Source organism: Leucopleurus acutus, assembly GCF_964270905.1.
Source record: "Leucopleurus acutus genome assembly, chromosome: 1".
In the NCBI taxonomy this organism is placed as follows: Eukaryota; Metazoa; Chordata; class Mammalia; order Artiodactyla; family Delphinidae; genus Leucopleurus; species Leucopleurus acutus.
In genome coordinates this window covers 40,796,761-40,824,719 of record NC_139142.1, presented here as the reverse complement: position 1 = coordinate 40,824,719, position 27,959 = coordinate 40,796,761, and the positions used below count along the sequence as shown (strand labels likewise).

Here is a 27,959-nt window from a genome sequence, read left to right as displayed (position 1 = left end):
ATATGCCAAAATAAAGGGGAATCATTGTTATTAATTCAGATCTGCATGTAACTTAATTTTTGTAAAGAGTGAAATTGTAAATATGCCTGGGGATATTTACAGAGTTTGGTTACGCTTAAAATTTGATCTTTCAGTGAAGTTATATTCACAAACTTTTACAAAATGTAACATAACTTTAAAAAATGAAACTTTAGCCTTTTAAATACTGCAATTTAGTGATTTCCAGGCTACTCATAATTTTGTGTTCCTTTTTAAATGACTATGTAAAGTAAGTTCCAGTGGTGATAACTTTCTAAAACAATATTAATTGAACCACCTCTAGAATTAAAAATCTAATCTATGGAGTTACTGATTTGAAATAATTAAATTTAAAAGCTACACAATAAAATTCAAATTTCTTCATCAAAATCAAAACCTGAGAAACTCTATCCTTTCACCCTACAGGAATTACTATAAGATTTTCAGAACTGTAATTTAAAATATATTGTCTTTTATAACAAAGCTTAAAACCAATTAATGGCAAAGCTATGATTATATTATACATTATTTGTTCTACTTATGAATGTTTGTGTGGTATGAGATATTTTCTATAATAAAGGAAGCTTCAGTATGAAACTTTACAATTAACAAGTGGTCACTCCCTGTCTTTAATATCCTCATAACCCAATGTCACCCAACTCAAGTGCCTGTGAATATGCTGGAACATACTAAAATTTCTACCCATCACATGCCCATTCACTTGGCCTTTGTATACATTTACATGCATATCACGATCTGTGATATAAATGCAATGAGATGAATTTCAACAAGCCATGTAAGAAATCAATCATTTTATAGTCCCTTTCGTCTTCTCTCCTGATGCTTTTCTTTGCAGGCACTAATATCCAAATCTTGGCATTCAATTCCAATATTGTGATTTCAACTTTTTTAAAAATGTAGAATACTGGGAGGGTACAGAGAGGGTAACTTTCACATAGGAGCTCCTTGGTTTCAGGGAGACTGAAAGGAGGTTCAAAGGACCCTCTTGCATCCGCTATTCCTTAAGTAACTTTAATTCAAAATAATCAATATGCCACTGTGGAATATTTTGGGGTGGCCTGCCCAGGCCCCAGGAGTTCTAACTCAGGCTTCCAGACCCCAGAGCTTCTACTCTCAACCACTCTATATTGACTTCCTAGCAGTAGCTAATGCTTCAAAGATGCTTAATGTGGTACCGTGACCCATGATGACTGAGGTTCCCCAAAAGACTGGAAAACATTAGGGATGAACCAAATACACACTTCCTCTTCACATCAAACTAGGAAAAGTCCTATCTGCAAATTGTATCGTCGAAAGCAAGTATGTATGTACCTCATTGTCATGGATGGCGCCCACGGTTTTCTTCCATATGCTTTCAACAAACTACATTTTTCCTCTAGATAGATTTATATCTTCTTTTTTTATAAGCCTTGGCTTTCTTTTGATTAATACCAAAAGGTTTTCCCCATTATGGCCTGAAAACCTAAGTGCTTAAGAACTAAGCCATCATTTTCAGTAAAGCCACAAAAGAAACAAAAAAGGGCGCATTCATAGTTTTTAGATAAGGAGATCCTTATCTAAAGACGGTCCTCAAGCCAATCAGAAGTCTCGTGTATGCAGAACTGCTAGGTTATCAATCACGTGGGAAAACTCGGGTACCTTGATACCGACAAATTGGCTTCAACATTCCGGTACACGTACCTCTAAATCGTCAGAGACCAATTTAAAGATCTCAGGGGCCGCCTCCTGGGCTCCCAACTGGCAACTTGGAAGGTGTCCAGAACTTGGAGAAGCAATGAAACTTGGTGGAAAATGGAGGCAGTGGGTGATGGGCATGCGTTTAATTTTTAAACTAGCAAAACTGGGGACTTCGCGGGCACCCTGTAAAGATTCCCGGCCCTGAAATTAATACCACAATAACAGTCTGCCAGTTTTTTTGTTTTGTTTTGTTTTTGATGGAACACGGTAACTTTGCCTTATTTTATTAATAAACAGATACTTTAGTGGCATGTTTCACTTATGGGTATTTTGGTTCCTAGTATTTAAAATACAGTCACAAATCCAATCATGGGGGTGAAAATGCAATAAAGGGGCGACAGCGAACACGTATATGTATGAAGTATCACTTAAAAGCATTTATTACCGTCGGTGTGTTGGGTGGTGACGGCCAAAGTGCGGCTGTGGTTAATGTACGTCGCAGAACCCTGAGCGGCTGGAGTCGCACTACGCCGGGACTCGTCAGTCGGATCACTGGGCACCTCACGCTCTAAAAATGGCGGCCGCGCCTCTATCCAACAGAGAGCACTACCCCAGAGGAACGTCACGTCACCAGGGCAACGACGCTCTTGCGTAAGGGCGCGACGCGGGTGAAAGTTCATGGCTGACGCTGTGAACCCTGACGCTGCGAACCCTGACGCTGCGAACCCTGGCGCCGCGTCTGGGCCCAAGGCGAGGCTGGAACCCAAGCGACTCCCAAGGTTTTCGGCCAGGCGAGCGTTGGCCCGGGCCTGGGAGCGGACGAAGCGCGCCTCTCCCTGCCCTCGGCCTCGCCTGGTGGGCCGGAGGCTGGACGCCCAGACGCGACCTCAGGCTAAGGGGCGGGGCGAGCGGAGCGCCCGGCCCTCCCCAGAGCACGCGAGCTCCGTTCCGCGCCGGGTGGCGCCCGCTGGAGTTGACGTTAGCCATGGAAACGGGGAGCGGGTCGAGACGTCACCGCGGTAAGCTGGTTGCCCCGGCCGCCACAGCTCTTCTGCCTCCGCGTTCAGACCGCAGGCAGCCTCCCGGCGGGAGGGCCCTATACGGGTTTACCTGCAAAAACGCAGTCCCCGGGATGCCTTCGCGTCGCCTCTTCCTTCAGGTGACTCGAGGTACGTTAGATTCCCGACACCCACCTGGGAACTTCTTGGTAGCCTTAATTTCCAAGGCTGTGCAGAGTGATTATTGCACTTTTTAAGATGTGAGATGAGCTCAGTCGCTAGAGGCATCAATCTGGTGTGATTTTAATTTTCTTTCGTAAGGCAGCGTTAGCCCGTTGAGTTTTAGCATTTTATTTCTAAGAGACACTTGCGAAATGGAAAATGTCCCTTTCAGTCTTAGTTTAGGGATGGCTTTGTTATCCCAATAAAGTTTACACACTATGCCCCTTACTACTGTGTTCATTCTCTCTTTTATCTCCCCTTTTGCCCCATAGTGGTCAAATCATGGACCCCTGAACAGGAACAACTCTTTCCCCACTGATCTGCTTCCTCTCTCCACAGCCCGCTGTTTATCAAGGGCCAACATTTACCTCAATGAAGTCTACTCCATCAGAAGTCACTTATCAGGCCTCTGAACTGATTTTCTCTCTTATTCAGCTGTATAATATTAGGTGGATTTTTCCTTTGTTAGCTCATTTCTGCATTTAGGGCAAAGACCATCCTTTATATTATTGAGTGTCTACTACCACCTGTGCCAAATTTCCAAACCGTTATCATAGCATCCAAAGCCAGTTCACACGTTGCCATTTTAGTAATTTAACTGTTTGGGCACCTGACCATTGCTTTAAAATTTCCTACTTAAAGAGATGCCTGCTAGTTATTAACTGCCACAGAAAATACCACGTTGGGGATCTTTTCTGTTTCTTTTTCTTCTGTAAGAACTTTATTGAGATAAAAATTCACATTCCATACAATTCAATTTTAAAACATGTTCATCACTCCCAAAAGAAGCACTGTACCCTTTAGCAGTCACTCTCCCTGCCCCCAGTCCTCACTATATCCACCAGCCCAGGCATACCCTAATCTGTTTTCTGTCTTTATAGATTTGCTGGTCCTGGACAATTCATATAAATGGAATTATACAATATGTAGCCTTTTGTGATTGGCTTCTTCCACTTAGCATTCTGTTTTCAGGGTTCATTCATGTTGCGGCATGCATCAGTACTTCAATGTCATTTATAGTCTATTACTATTCTATTGTATGGATATATTACATTTTATTTCATCTGTTGATGGCCGTTTATGTTGTTTCCATTTTTTGGCTATTAATAATATTTCTGCTATGAATGTTCATGTACAAATTTTTGTGTAGACTTATGTTTTCATTTCTCTTGGATAAATACCTAGGAATGAAATTGTTAGGTCATAGGGTAACTCTATGTTTAGCCTTTTGAGGAACTGCTAGACTGTTTCCAAAGCAGCTGCAGTATTTTACATTATCACTTGAGGGTTCTGATTTCTCCATAAACTCAGCAGTACTTGTTATTGTCCATCTTTCTGATGGCCAGTCAAGTGGATTTGAAGTGATATCTCATTGTGGTTTTGGTTTGCATTTCCCCAATGAGTAATGTTGTTGAGCATCATTTTGTGTGCTTATACTGGCCATTGGTATATTATCTTTGGAGAAATTCAGATCCTTTGCCCATTTTTAAATTATTTGTTTTTTCATTATTAAGTTGTAAGAGATTTTTCTATATTCTAGTTATAAGTCCCTTAACATATATATTTTTTGCAATAATTTTCTCCCATTCTGTGAGTTGTTTTCACTTTCTTCATGGTGAGAACCTTTTCTTTTAGACGCTTTCCCCACTTGTGTTTATGTCTTATCAAGCAGTCCTACCTGCCATGGCCATGCTGGCTTAGCTAACAAAAGCTTCCTATTTTGACATTTGTAGATTTCTCTTAGGTCCACCTTCCTCGGAAAACCCTTTTTCCAAATTTGTCCTTCTATTTCTTAATTCACGAAAGAAACTTTCCTTTCATATGTCAGTAGCTTGGTGTGATTGAAAAACTCTGTATTCTTCCAGCTGACATTATGTGTTGGTTCAGTCACTTAATATCACAGGTTCTCAATTTTACTTTCTGTAAAATATATTGATTTATTTCTGATAATTCATGTGAGTGGTAGACTTCATTTGCCTGATACTTGATTTTGAAGGAAGAGCTTATTAATCCATTTGAATTTATAATGGCTAAGATGTGTGAGGTGTGGGAAGGGTAGATTGGGATAGGAGCAGAAGTATTACTGGCAGTGCTGCACATTTATGATGCTCTGATGTGACCTTTGGCTATTTCCTACCATCTTAGTTTTCTGTAAGTAATGGAATGCTATCAGTTCATGTTCTAGTGTTGTACATTTGGGAAGTGTGAATCATAGAACCAACAACTCATCATTCCACCTGGGAAGCTTTGCCAATACATAATCTGCAATAAATAGATCCTTTGAGCTATCTAATCACCCCTCCCATCCAGTCAGAGTTTTCCCTACATACCAATTCCTGTGAATTTACAGAAAACTCTTAAATTGAAAGACCCTTCAAAATCTGGAATTTAAAAAATTACCATTTTGTATAGCCCAAGAGATGTTAACGTCCTTGTTCTTTTTAGGCACTTGGGTAGATTTTCCTTTTACTGGTAAGGGAGGAGTGTGCTTACTACATAATCGATAAACTAAAGCACGAAATGTATTTTTCATCTTTAAGCACCAGATGTCTTTCAAAAGACTCTTCAAGAATCTAGCTGTTAATCCATGGCATAGCATTTGGTTCAGATTCCATAGAGTATTTTCATAATTACAGGGGTAACTATCTTTGCATCTGTAGATTCCTATTAGTACCCTCAACAGTTAGTACTTGGCTATCTGAAAAATACACATATGTGTTCTGGTGATGACAGATGATTTCTATCCAGAGTAACTGAGAATTAAGTTGTTTCATATCTTGCCAGATTTAGTAAAATTTGACAAGTATATTAAAACATAATAAGTTTCCTGAAAGTACAACAAAACTATAGTTGAGGTACAGTGCAGAAGTGCTCAGTAAATATGTGTGGATTCAATATCACCTCACACCTGTTAGGATAGCTGTTATAAAAAAACAAAAGATAACAAGTGTTGGGGAGGATGTGGAGAAATTGGAAGCTTCCTACTGTTGGTGGGAATACAAAATGGTACATCACACAGAAGTAGGACAGTGCTACTGAAAACAGTATGGGGAATCCTCAAAAAATTAAAAATAAAACTGCCATGTGATCCAGCAATTCTGCTTCTGGGTATTTATCCAAAAGAATTGAAAGCAAGGTCTTTCAACATATTTGCACTTTCATGTTTACTGAAGCATTATTCATAATAGCCAAAAAGTGGAAGCAAACCAAATGTCCATCAGCTGATGAATGGATAAAGAAAATGTAGTATATACATAAAATGGAATATTAGTAAGCCCTGAAAAGGAAAGAAATCCTGCCATATGTGACAACATGGATGAGCCTAAGACATGGTAAATGAAATAAGACAATCATGGAAGGACAAATACTGCATGATTCCACTTACATGAGGTATCTAAAATCATCCAAGTCCTAGAAACAGGGAGTAGAATGATGTGCCAGGCACTTGGGGGAGGAATAAATGGAGAGTTGCTGTTTAACAAGTTTTAGTTATAGAAGATAAATAAGTTCTAGAGATCTACTGTACAACATTGTGTTGTTAGTTAACAATACTGTATTGTACATTTGAAAATTTAAGAGGGTAGATCATATGTTAAGTGTCCTTGCCGTAAAAAAGAAATCTAATGTAATAGAACAGAAAATAAATGTGTGGATTCAATGAATGAAATCAACCAACAATAAAAACAATATGCTAGATTAAAAAAAATGTAACCTTTGCTAACCAAAATCAGGCAATTGTTAAAACTTCTATTTATAGGAATTCTTTTTGCCAAATTTAGAGAACTATAAATTCAGTATAATCCCCCAAAACTGCCACTTTTTGTTATCTTTCTTTGTTTTAAGGGATTTTCAGTCTGATATATTGCATGGTTACTGAGTTAAAGTTTTGGTAACTAAGTACTACTTTCTAGGTCATTGCTAAATTGATCTCTGTTTCCTACCCTTTTGGATAATGGGTAAGAAATGTGGCTCAAATTCCAAAAAAAGTAACATTTCTATGGCTATTTTGTTGGCCTGCTTTCAGAGTAGCATATGAAGAAAGCATATGGCCTAAATGATTATTGTGATGCCACCTTTATCCCTTAACTTCTCTTTTCACAGCTTTAAAATTTTTTTCCCTAAGCCTTGAGCCATTTTTCATTTTAACATGTTGGAGGTAGCAGCCATATAAATGCATCAATCTGTCTTTAACAGTCTTTCAGAGCATATGCCAAATTCTCATTCAGGGAGTTAGTTTTTGTTTTTGTTTTTTTTTTTTGTGGTACGCGGGCCTCTCACTGCTGTGGCTTCTCCCGTTGCGGAGCACAGGCTCCGGACGCGCAGGCTAGCGGCCATGGCTCACGGACCCAGCCGCTCCGCGGCATGCAGGATCTTCCCGGACCAGGGCACGAACCCGTGTCCCCTGCATCGGCAGGCGGACTCTCAACCACTGCGCCACCAGGGAAGCCCCAGGGAGTTAGTTTTAATTATTCTGATTTTATTTTTTCACGCTACTAATCCAGATTAGGACTTAGAAGATCTCTCTATAGAAATGTAACTGTCATTTCATACAAATAAAATATTTTTGAAGTATTCCAGGATCTGTAATTAAAGTTTAAGTCAAACAGTACCAATTTATCATAATTTTTGCCTAAATGAATTTACAATATCTGTCATGTAATCCTCTTTTATCCTTAAAATACTAGAAAAAACAACCTGATGTACTGCTATCAAATTTCCATAATTTTTTTTCTCGTGTACCTTTGTTCATGACATTCCTCCTTAACTGGTATATCTTTTTAACTCTACTTCACCTACCTAAATCTTTAAGGTTGTGATTGAAGCCCAGGCCGATATTTCTGAAAGCAGTTTCCATAAAACACTGCACACATGATCTGTTATTAGATATCAAGGGAAAAATGGGTTCCAAGGACAAATAAGTTTGGAAATCTCAAATGACATATTTTAAGCAGATTTGCAGTGGTATTTTTTTTAACTTGAAGATGTCTCAGAGTCTTTAGTCTGCTGATATCCATTGTGACTCTTCAAGATTGCAATCTGGTATATAGTTTCTCAAACTTCTTTGACCACAGACACCTTTTCAAAAAACATTCTGTAGGGCAAACAATCCTGTATCCTTCAGCCTTTCTTTTTATATTCCATTAAAATAAATCGCCATCCCAGTGTCCTCCCCCATTCTCCTAAAGGCTTCTTGAGGGAACTTATACCCTTCATACTTTTTCATCTGCCCTCACTTTATTATCGCTCCTGCCTTATTTTGCCTCTTGTGTCTGCCGTTCTTCCTGTTTTTCTCTCCCAGTAAGAGCTAGTTGCTCCTTCCTGATAATGAAGGAGATTAAAGTGTAGCATAAGACAAGGAGCAAATTAAAATTGGACTTCTGACATGTTAAAATCCTCTAGCCATTTCCTTCTCCATGGGAGAAACCCAGCCATGTTTCTCCCTCAGGCCCATCCTGCTCCAGTATTACTGGGATACTATACTGCTCTAGGCAAAATCTTCTCTGAGCCAATAGTACTATCATTAGACGCCATTATTTAGTCCATAAGAAAAATAAATGAAGATACTTTCCAAACATTTAAAAACTGGGAATAAAGAGTTTATGGATTTACTGTTTTGAATGAGGCAGGATATGCTGGAAGAAGTTTTCAAAAACAGTAAATAACATCCAACTTCCCTTTTAACAACAATATTTAATGTTCTCCAACTTTAATCATCTTACTTAAGCTATGCCAGTAATGTACTAAATACATGCCTTTCTGTGCCAAGGTACAGTATTTTACTAAATATTATGGAGAACCAGAAGTATCTCAAGATTTGGCCCTTACCCACAAATAACTTAATAGCAGAGAAAAGAAAAACATTTGAAAAGATAACATGTAAAGAGGTGAACAATACAAGAAATGCCCTCTGTTGATACATGTTACAAGATGAGTACTATGAACAAGCAATGTTTTTGATACACAGATAGGAGAGAGGCATAGTTTGGTCTAAGTGCTCTGCAAAATTTTCAGTATGGATTAAACTGAATCTTGAAAGTTGACTAAGATTAGTAATTATGGAAGGAAGGAGAAGACATCCTGGGCAAAGGAAAGGGTATGAGCAGACGGCCAGAAGGCCACAGGATGTGTTTACAGGGCATGGGTTGAGAGTTCTAGAGGATATTTGGTACTTTAAAGAGGTGTCAAAATGTTATATGTAAAATACACACAAACACAGCCTAGTGAGTATGACTTTTGAAATTTTTTACACTTATACACACCGAATAACCATGTATACGGACAAGTGTGTGTACTATTTTTTTTTTATACAAATGGGATCATCAGTGTGTTTATTGTACTTTGCAGTATATTGTGGGCACCTTTCCATGTTTCCAAATCAACAGTAGATCTTGAGAATATTCCACTGTTTGGAATCTAATCACAGAGTATTCCATCAAATGGGTGAACATTTAAACTAAATTTACAAAAGACTCAGAAGTACTAAAAGGTTAATGAATATGGATAGTAACATGCAGCTAGATAATCTAGTTTATAAGATATCTTCGATTTCTGGCTTCCTTTCCCAGCGAGCCATCTCACCTTGTTCCTCACTTGCCTCAGTGGAAAAGGAGGGGTCAGCTTTTACCTAACTCCCTGGGGAAATTTCAGGTACATCTAGATTCTTCAAAATGCTCAGGCCAGCCATCCAAGCTCAATTTCCTGTCTGATAGTATCATCCATAGATAATTGAAATCAGAATCTTTACCCACACTCATAGGAGCATGTCCTTACTTACCTATGGCTTGTACTGAACAAGCATATCAGTACAATACACTGACATCACTGACATCGGTACAGGAGATATGCTCATTCAGAGGGGAGGAAGGCAATCTTTTCATTTCCTGAGATTAAACGATCAACCATTAAGGTTCCATCTGGCCCTGTGGTTCTGTTATTTTGTGAGTACTTGCAGGGCTGTCATGTGAGTAAAAGCTATGACTTTCTATATGGAGCTAAGGCTAGTAGCTGGAAGATATAAGATGATAAACATTTACAGTATAAAGAATTTCCCAAAAGTATAGCAAGAGGTGCTCTAAGGTAGTAATTCTTAGTGATGACCAAAAAACCTTTTGTGATACCCAAAAGCTCCCTCCATGGCTGATGTTGGTTGGGTAGAAGTTACTTGGAGAAAGACTCTTCTAAACTGATAGGAAGAAAGGTTACTTTAAGATGGCTTTAAATTTTTTTTGTGTGGTAAAATACACAGAGCATAAAATTTACCATCTTGACCATTTCTAAGTGTACAGTTCAGTGATACTCAATGCATTCACATTGTTGTGCAGGCATCATCACTGTCTCTCTCCGTGATTCTTTTCATCTTGTAAAACTCTATACCAATTAAACAGTAACGACCCATTCTCCTCTCCCCTCAGCCCATGGCAACCACTATTCTGCTTTCTGTCTGTGATTTTGACTACTCTAAGTACCTTGTAGATTTATATAGTATTTGTCTTATTGTGACTGGCTTATTTCACCACGCATAATGTCCTAAAGTTTCACCCATGATATAGCAATTTGCAGGATTTCCTTTCTTTTTAAGGGTGAATAATATTCCATTGTGTGTATATACTAAATTTTGCTTATTTATTCATCCTTTGATGAACACTTGGTTTGCTTCCACCTTTTAATTATTGTGAATAATGCTGCTGTAAACGTGAGTATACAAATTATTTCTTTGAGACCCTGCTTTCAATTATTTGTAGTATATATCAAGAAGTGGAATTCTTAGATCATATGGTAATTCAATTTTTAATGTTTTGAGGAACTACCATACTGTTTTCCACAGCAACTGTACCGTTTTACCTTCCTACCATCAGTGCACAGGGTTCCAATTTTTCCACATCCTTGGCAACACTTATTTTCTGTGTTTTTTTTTTTTTGATAGTAGCTATCCTAATGAACATGAAGTGTTATCTCATTATATTCTGATTTGCAGTTCCCTAATGATTAGTGATGTTGAGCATCTTTTCATGTACTTATTGCCATTTATATATCTTCTTTAGAGAAATGTCTGTTCAAGTTCTTTGCCAGTTTTTGAATTAGATTGTTTTTCTGTTGTTGAGTTTTAGGAGGTCTTTATATATCCTGGATATTCACAACTTATTTTTTTCTCCCATTCTGTCAATTGTCTTTTCACTCTGTTGATAGTGTCTTTTGATGCACATGATTTAATTTTTGTGAAGTCCATTTTGTCTATTTCTTTTGTTACCTGTACCTTTGGTGTCATACCCAAGAAATCATTGCCAAATCCAATATCAGAAGCTTTGTCCTATGTTTTCTTTTAAGAATGTTGTTGTTTTAGGTCTTATACTTTAAAGCTCTTGATCCATTTTGAGTTACCTTTTGTATATGGTGTTAGGTAAGGATCTAACTTCATCCTTTTGCATGTGGACACCCAGTTTTCCCAGCACCATTTTTTGCAGACTGTTCTTTCCTCATTGAATGATCTTGGCACCCTTGTCAAATATTTGACTGTATATGTGAGGGTTTATTTCTGGACGCTTTATTCTATTCTATTGGTCTATATGTCTGTCCTTATGAAGATGGCTTTAAACTTAATTTTTCATTTCTAACTTAGTATATGACCCCTGAGGTAATGCTTCACTAGCTGATCTTGTTAACAGGCAACTGTTTTTCAGAAACAGGAAAAGGGAAAGTTGAAGAGAACGGAATCCATATTATTTGATCCTTAGTTTTTTATGGCCCTTAAATGAAAATAATCTAGACTAAAGCATATATGGGTCCTTTTATTATTTCATGTTTTGCTAGTTCTGGTAGATTTTGGAAACTGACAAGAGAAAGAGAGGCTAAAAATTGAGGCATGAAGTGGTTTGCATGTGGTAACATAGTAATAATATGCTTAATAATAAGCATGTAATCTGACTCTTGGAGTCCTTTGGTTTCCAGTTCATTGTCCTTCCTCCTGCATGTTGAGCTGCCAGTGGCTTTTTATTGAAATGCTATTTTAGCAGGGTTTGACTTTTTGAATTATCAGAAAAGTTTACTATAATTGTTAAGTGATGTGACTCACACTTAGTATTTCTACTTTCCACTTCTATTTCCATTTCAATTCAAAGGAATTATAGAGAATATCCTTATTTTATAGAGCAGGGGTTGGCAAACTATGGCCCACAGGCTAATCTGGCCCATAGCCTGTTTGTATATAAATACTATAAAGTTATATTGGAAGACAGCTACTAATATCCACTTATCTATGGCTGCTTTTCTGCAACAACAGCTGGGTTGAGACATTGTAACAGAAAAATATTTACTATTTGACCCTTTATAGAAAAATTTTGCTTACCCTTGTAATAGAAAAGTTAAGAAACAAACAACAGAAGCACTCAGGGAAATGATTGGTTAAACCACTAGTAGCTTTGAGTTGAGAGTACTGGCTTTTTGAACTTTCCTTTGACCTCAAAATCTGAAATTCCAAGTTTATCTAAGTTCCAGGTAAATTAATAGTGAATATGACTTTTTTCCAAATTAAAAAAAAAGTACTTAGCAACTATTTGTTTTGTGCCAAGTATGTGTCAGGCAATGGGAAGGAGCTAGAGAAGTGAAGTTACAAATCCTGCACTAGGGAACTAACTAATGGAAATATGGGATTTTTCTCCCTCATGTTTTAAGTATGATATTTTCAAATAGTTTTTTTTTCTTTTTCTTAGAGACTGCTGTGTTACAGAAAAGGATGTGACTTTCAGAATAATCCTGAGTGAGAAGGATGAGTCCAGATGTGCCTCTGCTGAATGATTACAAACAGGACTTCTTTCTGAAGCGCTTTCCACAGACTGTTCTTGGAGGCCCTCGACTCAATTTAGGCTATTGTGCCCCTCCTTACATATATGTTAATCAGATTATCCTTTTTTTGATGCCATGGGTTTTGGGTGGAATAGGAACACTTTTGTACCAGTTAGGCATCCTGGAGGACTATTATACAGCAGCACTTTCAGGTGGACTAATGCTTTTCACTGCATTTGTCATCCAGTTCACAAGTTTATACGCCAGAAGCAGATGGGTGACAGTGGAAAGAATGCTGACCACAGATATCTTAGCAGAGGAAGATGAACATGAATTTACAAGTTGTGCTGGTGCTGAGACCATCAAATTTCTAATTCCTGGCAAAAAACATACAGCCAATACCGTTTTTCATTCTGTTCTTGCTAGCTTAGTGTGTGGTCTTGGAACATGGTATTTGCTTCCGAATAGAATAACCCTGCTTTATAGCAGCGCAGGAGGCACTGTTCTACTATTTTTCTTTGGATGGATGACATTGTGTATAGGAGAATATTCATTAATTGTAAACACAGCTACAGAGACTGCAACTTTCCAAACCCAGGATACTTATGAAATCACTCCTCTTATGAGACCTCTTTATATTTTTTTCTTTGTTTCTATAGATCTTGCACACAGGTAATAAGCTATCAAATACTTTATAACTTTATTTTTAAGCATACATAGTAAGAGCACTCTCCTTAGTATTAAAAGAAAAGAATCTATGAATTAAAAGTCACCAAACCATTGGGTGATAGGTTGTTTTGATGAATAATCTCATAGGACTAATCTTTGTTAAACATTCATCCTAAAGCAGTAATTAAATCTTGTTGAAGAGTAAAAAGAAAACCCTTTATAAGATAAATAAGCAAAATTTCAATCCTGTGTTTTACTTTAAATAAGGAGCTATGAATCTGTAAGATAGCCTGGGTGAAACCTGTGAAATGAGATGGAACTTTCCTGTGAAGGGAAAATAGAGAATTTATACACATAAATGTTAATGCACAGATTGAGTGGATTTAAGATGAATAGAATAACTTATTTAATTTTGTTATAGTAATTATATAGAATATTGTTTTTTTAAATCAATTTGCTATGGAAGAAAAATAGAAAATAGCAATTTTAAACAAAATTATTTGATGACTTCTTTTGCTTGCCTTTTCTAAATCTGACATTTCTTTCTCTGTTCCTATAGATTGCAGCATTCTCTATCACAGGTAGAAATGTACAGGCATCACTTTATGGACTGAGTGTTTGTACCACCCCCATTCATATATTAAATCCCTAACCCCCAATGTGGTGATATTTGGAGATGGGGTCTTTGGGAGCTAATTAGGATAATGAGGGTGGGGCCCTGCTATGATGGGATTAGTACCCTTATAGGAAGACACACTAAAGAGCCTGATTTCTCCCTCCAACATATGAAGATGAAATAAGAAGGCAGCTGTCTTCAAGCCAGCAAGAGAGTTTTCACCATACCCTGATCATGGTAGCACTCTAATCTCAGACTTCCAGACTCCAGGTCTGTGAGAAATAAATTTCTGTTGTTTAAGTCACCCGACTATGTTATTTGATTATGAGCTGGCTAAGATTTTGATACCAAGAAGATGGGTGCTCCCATAACAAACACCTAAAAGTGTAGAAGTGGCTTTGGAATTGGGTAATGGGTAGAGGCTGGAAGAGTTTTGAAGTGTGTGCTAGAAATGTGGACATTAAAGGTAATTCTGGTGAAGTCTCAAGACAGCAGTGAGAGCATGTTATTGGAAACTGGAGGAGAGGGCGATCCTAGTTATAAAGTGGCAAAGAACTTAGCTGAATCATTTTCTAATATTTTGTGAAAGGTAGAACTTGAGAGTGATACATTTGGATATATAGCCGAGGAGATTTCTAAGCAAAGTGTTGAATGAACAGCTTGATTTCTCCTGACTGCTTATAGTAAAATATAAAAGGAGAGAGATGAATTGAAGAAGCAATTGCTAAACAAGATGGAACCAGAACTTGAAGATTTGGGAAATTTTCAGTGTATACATATTGCAAAAAATGAGAAAGCATGTTCTGAAGGGAACACCAGGGGTGTGGCTGGACTGTCGCTCAGTGAAGAGTTTCTGGGATTATAAGAGCAGAAACACTTCAGTTTGAACTAAAGATGTAATGGATGAAGGCTATTAAAGTTATTAAATTTGACAGGACAGGGATATGAGAGCTATTTGATGGTGAACATGGCGCTTTTCTTAAGCACCAAATGATCTGAAAAGTGATACAGAGATTATCAGGTTTCAACAAGCTAGAAAGCCTCTTCTGGAAGCCTTGGGGCTGGTAATACCCTGCAGAGCTCTTGGGGTGGTACCCTCACCTAGAACTTTTTGGGTGATGTTGCTGCCCTGGGGGACTGGGCAGAGTATGAAACAAAAGAGGATTATTCTACAACCTTAAAATCTAATGGAATTTGCCTTGCCAGATGTTGGACTTTTTTGGGGACCTATCACCCCTTCTTTCCTGTTTCTCCCTTTTGGAATGGGAATGTCCGTCCTTTGCCGGTCCCACCACTGTGTTTTGGAAGCACAAAGCATTTCTGGTTTCACAGGTTCACAGCTGGAGAGGATTTTGCCTCAGGATGGACTTTAGAGTTGATGCTGGAATGAGTTAAGAATTTTGTCGCTGTTGGGAAGGAATGAATGTATTTTGCATGTAAGAAGAACATGAATTTGGGAGATCAGGGTGGAATGTTACGGGCTGAATGTGTGTGTCTCTTCAAAATTCTTCTGTTGAAGCCGTAACCCCCAATGTAGTGATATTTTAAGAGAGTCTTTGGGAGGTAATTAGGTCATCAGGGTGGCCCTAGTTCCTGATGGAATTGGTGCCCTTATAAGAAGAGACACCAGAGAGTTCCATCTCTCTCTCTTTCTCCACTATGTGAGAATACAGTGAGAAGTTGGCTCTCTGCAAGCCGGGAAGAGTTCTCATCCGAACCCAATCGTAATGGCACTCTGATCTCAGATTGTGAGAAATAAATTTCTATTGTTTGAGCCACCTAGTCTATGGTACTTTGTTATGGTAGCCCAAAAGAAGACAAGGCATTTAAAAATATATAGCCAGTTTGTGTACTGAAACTGACCGATTCTTAGATTTCTGCTATTCCTTAACTCTTAACCTCTTCTAATTGTGCTACATTTATGGACCAAAGAACACTATAATACCCTTGTAGTTCTTCACCTAATCAAATATTGTAAGAGGAGAATTAATTTATGGAAATTCTATTGTAATTGATTTCTTAGTACCACAACCATTTACTAACTATAAAATATATTACAATTAAAAACTTGATTTTGAAAAATTAGCAATAAAATTGAGTTTAAATGTATATGTATACATTTGACCCCTTTTGAAAGATTTATTTATAACATTCTTATTTTCAGAATATAAATTATTGAGTTACTATCTCACTGTGCCATTTCTGATATCAGAAATTACCTGCTATAAAACATCTTTGCATTTACATGATGCCCTAGGTTCTTTTAATCTTTTTAAAAATCTCAGTTAATTTATAATTTGGTTACCTTGACTACTCATTTTTCATTTCTCAATAAAAGAGCATAAAATGTTTTTTTTACTATATTCAAGTTGGATTTAATATAGTTTTAATGTTTACAGTTTAATGATTATAAAAAGATTTTTTCAACTATAAAAGAGGCAGTCCTCGAACCTATTTTTAAAGAAAATATGAAGTTTATATAGAAAAATTAACCTCCCATTTCAGTTTTAGAAAAATTTTATCTTCTTATTAACAAAATAATAATCAAGATGTTCTTTATGCAGTAGTAGGTGTGATACTGCATATAAATACTGTATGAAATGTGTACTCTATTCGAATTTGGAGAGTTGTCAGATATGTCAAGTTGTATCTTAATATTCTTTCAGAGAATGTGAAAGTTGAAGAGACAAGCCCTACAGTGTAGTGATCTTTTCTCTTCCTGCATTCTTTAGTCTACCTAGTACAGTTGTATATTAATAATTTTAAATGACTTTTTCTATGCATTTTTATCAAAGACAAGTGTGAAACCTTCAGTGCTTAGTTCATAGACTCTCAGGAACTGTTTGAATGAATGATGCATGTTTATATCATCTTAGCCACTACATATTAGGAACATCTTTTTCTGGGCATGTGGATCTTAGTGTACAGAATTTGAAATATTTTTATGGTTATTAGAAAAACAGTTTTTTCTTGTGGGCTTAGATTTTTTTGCTCTAGAAAATTACTGTAATGTTATCAGAAATTTTAGGATTTAAACATTTTTCTGTTATAAAAGAACCACAGTAATCATCTGTTTGATCATCCTGAGTCATACACACAGGAAAGTAATCACAATGTTTGGTTATTTCAATTATGTATTCTTATATTGTGCTATTCTTGTGTATAAACACTTTTCTGTACTATTGCTTGTTTACTTAAGAACAAAAAGATTGGGGGGTAAAATAGAACTTGGATAACATATTTCCTAAGTATACATTATTTTTACACAAATTATCCTTTCCTTGAATATGTTAGCAAGAGAAGTGTTGTCTTTTAAAAAAACAAAAAACAAAAAAACGATACAAATCTACATGTTTTCCTTGACCTTCCTATGGCTTATTGTGTGTGGTTTGATTTTCTTTTTTGTTACTGGAGTGTTTTCTTCTCAGAATGAAATGAATTTTTTTTTAAAACTACACTACAGAAAGTATCCTCTAATTTAGCATCACATTGTTAACCTTGTGTTCGTTAATTCTCTCTGCTTATAAAAATTTGAAGGACATACATTATGAAGCAGAGTGCATTAGCTGGCATCGTCCTGATATCTGTGTAAGAAAGCACATTATACCATTATTATAATCATAGTTGCTATGCATTTGCTTCTCGGCTATTAACATACACTTAAGTGTATAAATATTAGTTGGCTTTCTCCTTGACTTTGATTCCTAGCAGCTCAGATATTCAAGTACAATTATTATGCTATAAGTTTTGAGATTTAGTTTTCTCTTTTGAAAGTTGTCTTTGGAACTCCATAAGTACTACAGCGTTGTTGGCTTCCAGGCAAGGTGTTTGGCTAACCTTATTCCAAAAACTTAGTAACATATTGATAATGTTTATTCCTCTGTGCTTTAAAGTTTTTGTTAAATTATTTGAAACAATTTGATAATGTTACGTTTAACTGGTAAGTGCTGTACCAAAAACCAGTTCCTCCAGTTAAGATAGAAGCCTTCACTAATTTATGAGACTGTGTTGTACAAGTTTGTGTTCTCAAATCCATACCACTGTTTATACAAAATAGAAACAATATTATATGTTTGTTAAATTCCCAGGCTAACCCAGAGACATGTTCATAACCTAATGTTGCTGACCTCTGATTTTAAATATACTGATTTCAAATTCCAGGACCTGGGAGCAAGACAGTACAGGAGAGAGTAGGAAAAAGAGAAGAGCTTACTCTCTTTGCTAGCTACTAAGATATGAACAGCAGGAAGGCTTTGGCTTTCCTAGGGTTGCTTGCAATTTTAAATTTAAAATTTTTAAACTCTATAGAATCATTGGTGGAATTGCAGCCAATGTAATTTAAAGATTTAAGGGAGAAATATTTTTGTCCTGTACTACACTTGTATACAATTGAGTACTTGCTGGTATAGAGGAAGGACAGTGGTCACAATTTATGTTTTTGATCTTTTGCAATTTGGGATTAGGACCTTCCTGTAAATATTCTTTTGTTTCAGGGCAGAGGTGGGGTATAAAGGGAGGTGTATGTGTTTTGTTTTTCCTTTAAAGATCTTCTATTTATTGTTTTGTATGATTTAAATATTTTCTTTTTATTGTAGGTTTATGGTAAATATACCAGTTCTAGAACAAATTAATCAGATTTTACACATCTTGTTTATATTTTTACCCTTTCTGTGGGCACTCGGGACCCTACCCCCACCTGATGCACTTTTCTTATGGGCAATGGAGCAGGTTTTAGAGTTTGGCCTTGGAGGCTCATCTATGTCAACCCACCTACGGTAATTATTTTAAATATTAAAGTGATATGTAATTTATTCTCAAAGAACATTTTTTCTTTTCAAGCAGATCTTTTTTTTTCCCCTCTGCAGGTTGTTAATAATGTTCATCATTTCTACTGGAACAGCTGTAACATCATATTTCATTCCCAGCACTGTTGGTGTGGTTCTTTTCATGACTGGACTTGGATTCTTACTGAGTCTTAACCTAAGTGAGATTGTTTTTGGCTTCAAACACAGTGTGACCGGACACAGAGTTGGAACCAAATCTAAGGCTTTACCCAACGGTTTGGAAAAACAGTTTACTTGGAAGGAATACCTTTTCTACAGCATTGTATTAGTCTTGGCTCTTTTAGAAACTGGTTTGTTGCATCACTTTGCTGGTTTCTCACAGAATTCCAAAAACAGTCCCCAGGCTATTGTTGGCTATATTTTGATGATATTATTTATAATACTATGGATACTTAAAGAAATTCAAAGTGTCTATATATTTGGAATTTTCCGGAACCCTATCTATCCAAAGCACGTGCGGACTGTGACTTTATTCCTAGAGAAGCAAACAACGCTCATGAAGATTGGTGTTGTCAGACGGATTTTGATAAATCTAGGTAGGAAGACAAATATTAATAAACTTGTATTTTATCTAGGAAGTGTACAAAAATATTATGGAATTCCTGTATTTGTATAATGTTATACTGCATACAAGTGTTTATTCGTTTATGTTTTGGTTTATTGTTTTTTTTAGCTCATTGCTTAAATGTGCTCATAAAAATACTCATAGGCCAAAATAAAATATGGTAGAAGGGGTTATTTTGCCTTCATTAAATTTGTCTCTTTTCTTGTTTGCCTTAGTGTCACCTTTTGCTATGATAGCATTTCTTTCATTGGACAGTTCCTTACAAGGACTCCACTCTGTGTCTGTCTCCATTGGATTCACAAGAGCTTTTAGAATGGTAATGCTAATATGCACTTAATAGTATTTTACTATTCCCAAATTTAATTATGATTTTGTTTACTCTAACAGTTTACTTAGATTATCAAATTCTGCCTAATAAAGTGGTAAATTTGTGTACTGCAGGTATGGCAGAATACAGAAAATGCTTTATTGGAGACAGTCATTGTATCATCAGTGCACTTGTTGATCTCCAATACAGACATATGGTGGAACCGAAATCTGGATACAGGAATCAGACTCTTACTGGTAAATATATTTTTAACAGCTTTAATGAGATGTATTTCATAAACCATAAAATCATTCACTTAAAGTGTAAAGTTCTGCGATGTATATTCAGAACTTTGCAGCCGTCACCACAATCTAATTTTAGAATATTTACAACATCCCAAAAAGAAACCTCATACACATTAATAGTCATTTCCATTCTGCTCTCCATCTCATCTACTCCCTACTCCAGCCGCAGCAACCATTAATCTACTTTCTGTCTCTAAGGATTTGCCAATTCTGGACATTTCACACGAATATGATTACACAGTATGTTGTCTTTTGCATCTGGCTTCTTTCTCTTAATGTTTTCAAGATTCATCCATTTTGTAGCATGTATCAGTATTTTATTCTTTTTTATTGCTGAAAAATATTCCATTGTATGGATATATCACATTTAGTTGATTCATTCATTAAATGATAGATACTTAGGTTGTCGCCACTTTTTGACTATTATGAATAATGCTGCTATGAACATTCAAGTACAAGTTTTTATATGGACATGTGAGTTCGTTTCTGTCAGGTATGTTTACCTAGGACTGGAATTTCAGTTATACACGAACTTTATGTCTTAACACTTCAAGGTATTGCCAAACATTTTTCCAAAATGATTGCACCATTTTACATTCTCACCAGCAGTGTATGAGGATTCTAATTTCTCTACATTCTCACCAACAGTTGTTATCTGACTTTTTCATTATAGCATTGTCATGGGTCTTTTCACGATTTTGATACTGCATTTCTCTGAATACTAATGATTCATCTTTACATATGTTTCTTGGCCCTATGTGTATGTTTTTGGGGAAATGTCTGTTCAACTTCTTTGCCCATTTTTACCTGGGCTACTTGACTTCTTACTGTTAAGTTTAAGAGTTCTTTATATATTCTGGATACAAGTTCCTTGACAGATATATGACAAGCAAAAGTTTTCTCCCATTCTGTAGGTTGTCTTTAGCTTTCTTGATAATGTCCCTTGAAGCAAAAAAGTTTTAATTTTGATGAAATTCAATCTATCTATTTTTTTCTTTTGTTGCTTGTATTTTTGGTGTCATATCTAATAAACACTGCCTATTCAAGATCGTAAAGATTTACTATGTTTTCTTCTAAGAGTTTTATAGTTTTAGCTCTTACATTTGGGTCTATGATCTACTCGGAGTTAATTTTTGTATATGTTATGAGGTAGGATTCCAAATCCATTCTTTTGTATATGAATGTACAATGGTTTCAGCATAATTTATTGAAAAAGCTATTCTTCCCTCAATGACTTTTCTTGGCACCCTGCCAGAAATCAAACAAATGTAAGGGTTTATTTCTGGGCTCTTATTCTTTTTTCCATTCATCTATATGTCTGTCCTTATGCCAGTACTACACTGTCTTGATTACAGTAGCTTTGTAGTAGGTTTTAAAATTGGGAAGTGTGAATGTTATGACTTTGTTTTTCTTTTTCAAGATTGTTTAGACTATTCTGGTACCTTTGTGTTACCATAGAAATATTGGTTTTGGCTTTTCAAGTTTTTCAAAAAGGCATCTGAGACTTTGATAGAGATTGCCTTAGATCTGTAGATAAAATTTGGAGAATATTGCTGAAACCGAGTAGGACCCTGTGGGGCTCCTGGGCACAAAAACCTTTCTGTGTCCCCTTCCCTGAGTTCCAAAGGGCAGGTTCAAACAGTTGCTAATCGGGGAAGGGAGAGGATGGAGAGACAAATGAGGAGCAGTCAAGAAACAATAGTGCAGCCTTAGGAGCAGGGTCCTGGTTCCCGCTCAAGGGATACACATAACAATATCTTTGAGCTCTTCTGCAGAACTAAAACCCCCACCAAATGGAAGGTGTTAACTACTTGATGAAGCACTCTTCATTCCAGAGAAGGTCACAGTTTGCCCATCATCACCTGCTGCCATATAATCTTTGGATTGAAGGAATGCAGCAAGGCACCCTGATCCTTACCAGCAACACTGCTCCCCTTGACTATAAAACTCCTCACCCCACCTCCACCGCCACCCCCGGGTTTGGGACACACAGTTTTGAACACACTAACCCGTTGTGGCCCCCTTTGCCTGGCAAAGCAATAAAACTATTCTACTTCACCCAAAACTCTTGTCTCCGAGGTTCAATTCAGTGTCGGGATACAGAGGCTAGATTTGGCTTCGTTGCTGTCTTAGAAATATTAATTCTTCCCATTCATCTACATGACATGTCTTCATGTTTATTTATATCTTCTTTATGTCAACATTGTTTTGTAGTTTTCAGTGTACAAGTCTTACAGTTTTATTAAATATTATTCCTAAGTATTTTATTCTTTTTGATGATATTATAAGTAGATTGTTTTCTTAATTTTTTGGGTTGTTTATTGCTCAAGTATAAACTGCAGTTGATTAGTTAATGTTAATCTTATATCCTGAAACCTCACTGAAATGTTTTATTGTTTCTAATAGATTTTTAGTGGATTTCTTAGGATATTCTGTATATGAGATCATGTCATCTGCAAATTAGATATAGTTTTACTTCTTCCTTTCCATTCCTTTCCAATCTGGATGTCTTTCATTTCTTTTTCTTACCTAATTGCCCTGGCTAGAACCTCCAGTATAATGTTGAATAGAAGAGGTAAGAGTGGACATCTTAATGAGGAAAGCATTCAGTCTTTCTCCATTAAGTTGATGTCTGTCTTTTACCATTCCTGCTTCTATTCCTAGTTAAACTTTTTTATCCTGGAGGGTGTTGGATTTTGCCTCTTCTATGTCTATTGAAATAGTCATGTGGTTTTGGTTTTTTAATCTACTAACATGGTGTAATATATTGATTTTCAGTTGTTAAACCAATCTTGCATTCCTGTAATAAATCTCACTCAGTCTTGGTGTATAGTCTTGTCTTTATGTTGCAGGATTCAGTTGGCTAGTGTTTTGTTGAGAATTTTTGTCTGATGTATATATTTGTGGCTTTCTTTTCGTATCTTTCGTTTAGATATCAGAATAGCAGTGACCTCATAGAATGAGGTGGGAATTTCATATCAATAATCTTGAATGTAGTATTCAGTATGTATCTTAAAATATTCTGTACTATGTAGTATTTTGTAGTATGGAAGCCATCTGGGCCTCAGCTTTTCTCTTTGGGTAGCTTTTAAATTGTTAATTCAGTTTCTCTACTTGTTATAGGTATATTCAGATTTTCTATTTCTTCTTGAGTTGGTTTCAGTAATTTATGTCTTTTTCTAGGAGGTTGTCAGTTTCATCTAAGTGATCTACTTTATTGGCATATCGTTGTTCATAATATTCTCTTATAATTCTTTTTATTTTGTTCTGCAAGATTGCTGGCAATGTTATCTCTTTCCTTCCTGATTTTAGTAATTTGAGTCTTATATGTATTTTTCTTGGTCAGTCTGGCTAAAGGTTTGTCAGTTTTGCTGATCTCAAAAAAACAGCTTTTGGTTTCATTGATTTTTCTCTATTATTTTTCTATTCTCTGTTTTATTAATTTCCACTCCTATCTTTATTATTTCCTTACCTCTGCTTACTTGAGATTTAGTTGCTCTTTGTTTTCTAGTTTCCTAAGGTGGAAGATTAGGTTATTGGTTTAAGATCTTTCTGCTCTTTCATTTGTAGCTATAAATTTCCCTCTGAGGACTGGGTTTGCTGTATCACAAGTTTTGGTGTGTGTTTCATTCATCTGAAAATGTTTTCTTGTTTATCTTGTGATTTCTTCTTTGACCTGTTGGTTATTTAGGAATTTGTCTTTTAATTTCCAGATTTCTTTCTATTGTTGATTTAATTCAGTTTTGATTGAAGAACATACATTTCATGATTCATATGAATACACTTAGTATGATTTCAGTCTATTGAGGTTTGTCTTATGGCATGATGTCTGTTTTTTAATCTGTAAAATATTCTCTAAAATAAGGATAAATTAAGGATAGTTGCTTAACTGTTTACTACTGCTAGTTCTCATGACTTAACAAGCATGTAATGCAAAGCTTAATCAACCTTAAGATAGACATAGCACTGTGTTCTCTTTAGTACTACTTTTTTTTTAAGAGAGGTGAAACTTAAAAATGTAGTCTCATTTATTAACTGTGAGATTGGAGAAAATTATAACAAAGGATCTCATGTAAGGGCTATTTCCTCAAAAATATTGGAGCAGTAATAAAATTATACTGTTTTTCTTATATGATCTTGAAAATTTATGAAAGGTATTTAAGAATAAAAACTTCATTTTTATGTCTCTGCAGGTTGGTATCATGCGTGATCGTCTGATTCAATTCATCTCTAAATTGCAGTTTGCTGTGACCATACTCTTGGCGTCATGGACAGAGAAAAAACGTAGAAAATCAACCACCACTTTATGTGTACTCAACATTGTCTTCTCTCCATTTGTGTTGGTCTTCATAGTTTTTTCTGCACTACTCTCTTCTCCCTTACTCCCCCTCTTCACCCTTCCTTTGTTCTTGGTGGGGTTTCCTCGACCTATTCAGAGTTGGCCAGGAGTTGTGGGTACCACAGCCTGTGTGTGTGCAGATACAGTGTACTACTACCAGATGGTCCCGAGTTTGAACACTGCCCTGCAGTCTGCAATGGCAGCTGGAAGTTTAGGTAAGTAAATGGGTTGTGCTTAAGAAATCCTCACAAATGCATATAAAGTACAAAAAAATGAACAGACAGAAAAACAGTCTTTTGATCCAGCTGTTATATAGATTCTAATACTTTGATGTGCAGGCAGAAAGACTAAATATGAAGAAGTATATCTCCTACTCCTTATTTTGAGGGAAATAAAGTTATAAAATAAAAATATGAAGTGAAAATTTCATTTAGGTGATTCCACAATTTTTAAAAAACATTTTCTTGACTAAAATCAAGTTATAGTCCCCCTATGAAACATGAAACACCTTATCCCAAAATTTTCATGAATTTTAATGAGTTCATGTCAAGTAGATATAACAGCTTAGGCCCATAAAGAGTGAAAACTAGCATTATATAAATATCAGATTGAAGAGCTTAAAGGAGTCTGCTTGTATCTTATTAGTTAATGTCTAGCAACTTGTCTGACAGGGTTAGAGGGTAAGGTAACATAAAAGCTTTGGTCAGTGATCGGTAACCTCCCAAAATGAAGTGCTATACGAATATTAGCAAGATTTTTGATGAGAATGAGCTAATATTATAATTATAATTTTGTGATAATTTTATAATTTCATCATACACTAACTGTAAATTCAGCTATATTGTACTTCTCAAGGTTGGTTTTAGATAAAGTACAAGCCGATGACAATAGTGTGTTGTCTCCTACGGTATGCTTTAGCCCCTGAACTTGTTTTAGGTATGTCCAGTGACTTCCTAGCAGACTGACTCCCCTGGCAGAGAGTAGCAATTTAAAATTAGAATTTTAATGAAATGTTTATTTGGGTTGAACTTTTCTAATTATCTATTATGTGAGATAATTTAGGAAAAATTTTATTTTTCTGATATAAATTTTTTATGAATAAGCATTTTCCTTATAGGAAATATTCTACACTTTTAATACTTTCATACACTTCCAATTAATTTTTATTATATAGTGCAATGCCACTTTTTAAAATGCCTGTAACATTAAACTCACATCTGAAATAATAAATACCTTAGTAATAAGGTAGAAATTATACATTATTATCAAATCAATTATATTCAACCAGTAAGTGTGTTGTAAAGTATTTCCTGGGAGAAAAACAGAAAACAGTGAGGTAACATTTCACACATATCTGATTGACAAAAATATAAAAAAAGTCTGACATTAACAAGTATTGGCTAGGGAGTGGGGAACAGGAACTCTCAAACCCTGTTGAAAGGGAATGTGTAAATTCATACAGCTACCTTGAAGAGTAAACTTAATAGTCTGTAGTAAAGATGTACATATCCCATGGCCTAGGAATTCCAGTTTTAAATTCCATGATCCAGTGATTGCAATTCTAGAGAAACTCTTGGACGTGTGTCTTGAGGGTCCCCAAGACCATTCCCAAATTTGATGATTTTCTAGGGGGACACATAGGACAGCATATAGTTGTGCTCATAGCTAAGATTTAGTATAGTAAAAGGATGCAGAACAAATACAGCAAAGGAAAAGTCACATGGGGTGAGAGACTGGGTGAAAGCTTCCAGGCATCCTTTCCCAGTGGAGTTACACAGAATGTGCTTAATTCCCCAGCGCCTTGTTGTGACAGTATGTGTGATATGTTGACTACTGGGGAAGCTTATTTGAGACTCAATGCCTAAGGCTTATATTGAGGGCTGGTCATGTAGGCACCCGCTGCCTACGAAATACCAAAATTTCAGGCTCCCAAAAGGAAAGCAAGTGCTCAGTATAAACTGTATTCTTTGCACAGACAGTTTAGGCACAATGCGAGACTGTTTATCAGGTAGGGTGGTGAGAGCTCTTTTGAAATACAAGTTCCCAGTTTCCAGCCAAGGGCCAACTTTGTAAGCAGGCCTTTCAACAGACAGCAGTTATTTCTGCTATGTTAACTCTTTCTACGTAATACATTGTACAAGCAGACTTGTACAAAGATAATTTATACAGCATTATTTATAATAGTGAAAAATTGGAAAACATCTGAAATGTTATCAGGGAAATGAATATTTAAATTCAGCTATATTTGTACAATGAATTCTCAGTATAGTTACAGTGAAGGAGCTTTGTAGTCGATATATAATGTCTCAGAGACAATGTTGAGAGAAAAACTAAGTTTTAAGAGTATTTGTACAGTGTGGTAGATAGCATTTTATGTAAATTTTTAACACCACAAATTTATAGACATGTATATAAAAATGTCCAAAATGTTTTAAATCATTAATGTGAAGTTGGCTTTTATATATTTAATATATTTTCCTAATATATTTAATATGTATTTAGGGTTTTACATAACAGGTTCTAATTTGTTGTTTTTCTGGAAAATATATTCTTAATTCTTATAAATTATCACCTATAGATTTTCTCTTCCAACTGTTCCTGTAAAGAGCTTAATTTAATGCCTTCTGATATGCAATGGATAGTTGTTTGTATTCTTGACCTAAAAAGAGGGTAGAAAGAATTATTAATTAGTTCCAAGTGTGTTATTAATTTTAAAGATTCACGTGGCAAAATAAAACAAGCTTTAACAATTACTTTCTTTTTCTAATTTGTTTTAGGTCTCCTCTTACCTGGGTCTCATTACTTGGGCCGTTTTCAGGATCGTTTAATATGGATAATGATTCTAGAATGTGGCTATACTTATTGCTGTATTAACATTAAGGTCAATGTGCATTTGAAACCTCTCTAGTACATGTGTAAAAATTTTGTTATGCACACATCAAAGAATTAACAGCTCACTTTGGAAGAGTATTTTTTTACTTGTGAAAACACTTAGGATTGTTAAAGTGTATTTCAGTATGCACATATTGATAGACAGACTAGTGTTGACTGTATGATAGAGCATAGTAACAAAATACACTTGCCCCTTTTTTATCCAGTCTTATTCTTTTTATCCCTATCTAGTTGAGCATCTCAAAAAGGTGACTCAGTAATATTTTCTTCACTCCTATATCATACAAGCATTCTCAACTTAATATAAAAAACTTCTTTTGACCCCACTGCCCTTACCTGCTAATACTGTTTTTCTCCTTTCAGAGCAAAATGCCTTATTAGAGTCACTTATAATCATGTCTCCAATTTCATTTCTTCCATTTTTCTCTTCAACTTACTCTAGGTTTTTGACCCTGTTACCTATTACTGTAGTAAAAACTGCTGTTGTCAAGGTCTCCAGTGGCTGTGGCATTGCTAAATCCAAGGATTGATTCTCAGACCCGTTCTTGACCTGTCAGCAGAATTTGACAGAGTTCATCTCTTCACTTGTTTCACGGATTAATCCTTGACAGTCTCCTTTGATGTTTCCTTCTCTTTCCTTGACCTGTTAATATCAGACTGCCCCAGTCCTTGCTGACAACTCCATCCTCTAGTGGCTCAGATCAAA

General features: G+C 36.0%; 1 protein-coding gene across 3 annotated transcripts in view; it reads left to right on the top strand.

Annotated features, from left to right (window-relative positions):
* The first annotated feature begins 2,464 nt into the window (after window positions 1-2,464).
* PCNX4 (pecanex 4) overlaps window positions 2,465-27,959 on the top strand; it is a 42,253-nt gene continuing 16,758 nt past the window's right edge. Inside the window, exons 1-8 of one of the 3 annotated variants that reach the window (XM_082835744.1) lie at window positions 2,465-2,735; window positions 12,644-13,388; window positions 18,597-18,776; window positions 18,867-19,381; window positions 19,626-19,726; window positions 19,852-19,974; window positions 24,216-24,576; window positions 27,139-27,242. In XM_082835744.1, the coding sequence (XP_082691870.1) occupies window positions 12,700-13,388; window positions 18,597-18,776; window positions 18,867-19,381; window positions 19,626-19,726; window positions 19,852-19,974; window positions 24,216-24,576; window positions 27,139-27,242 (2,073 nt within the window). In that variant the 5' untranslated portion in view covers window positions 2,465-2,735; window positions 12,644-12,699. Of the gene's footprint in view, window positions 2,736-2,773; window positions 2,886-12,331; window positions 13,389-18,596; window positions 18,777-18,866; window positions 19,382-19,625; window positions 19,727-19,851; window positions 19,975-24,215; window positions 24,577-27,138; window positions 27,243-27,959 lie in introns of those variants that run through there. The other 2 variants (XM_082835742.1, XM_082835743.1) reach the window with 2 other exon arrangements.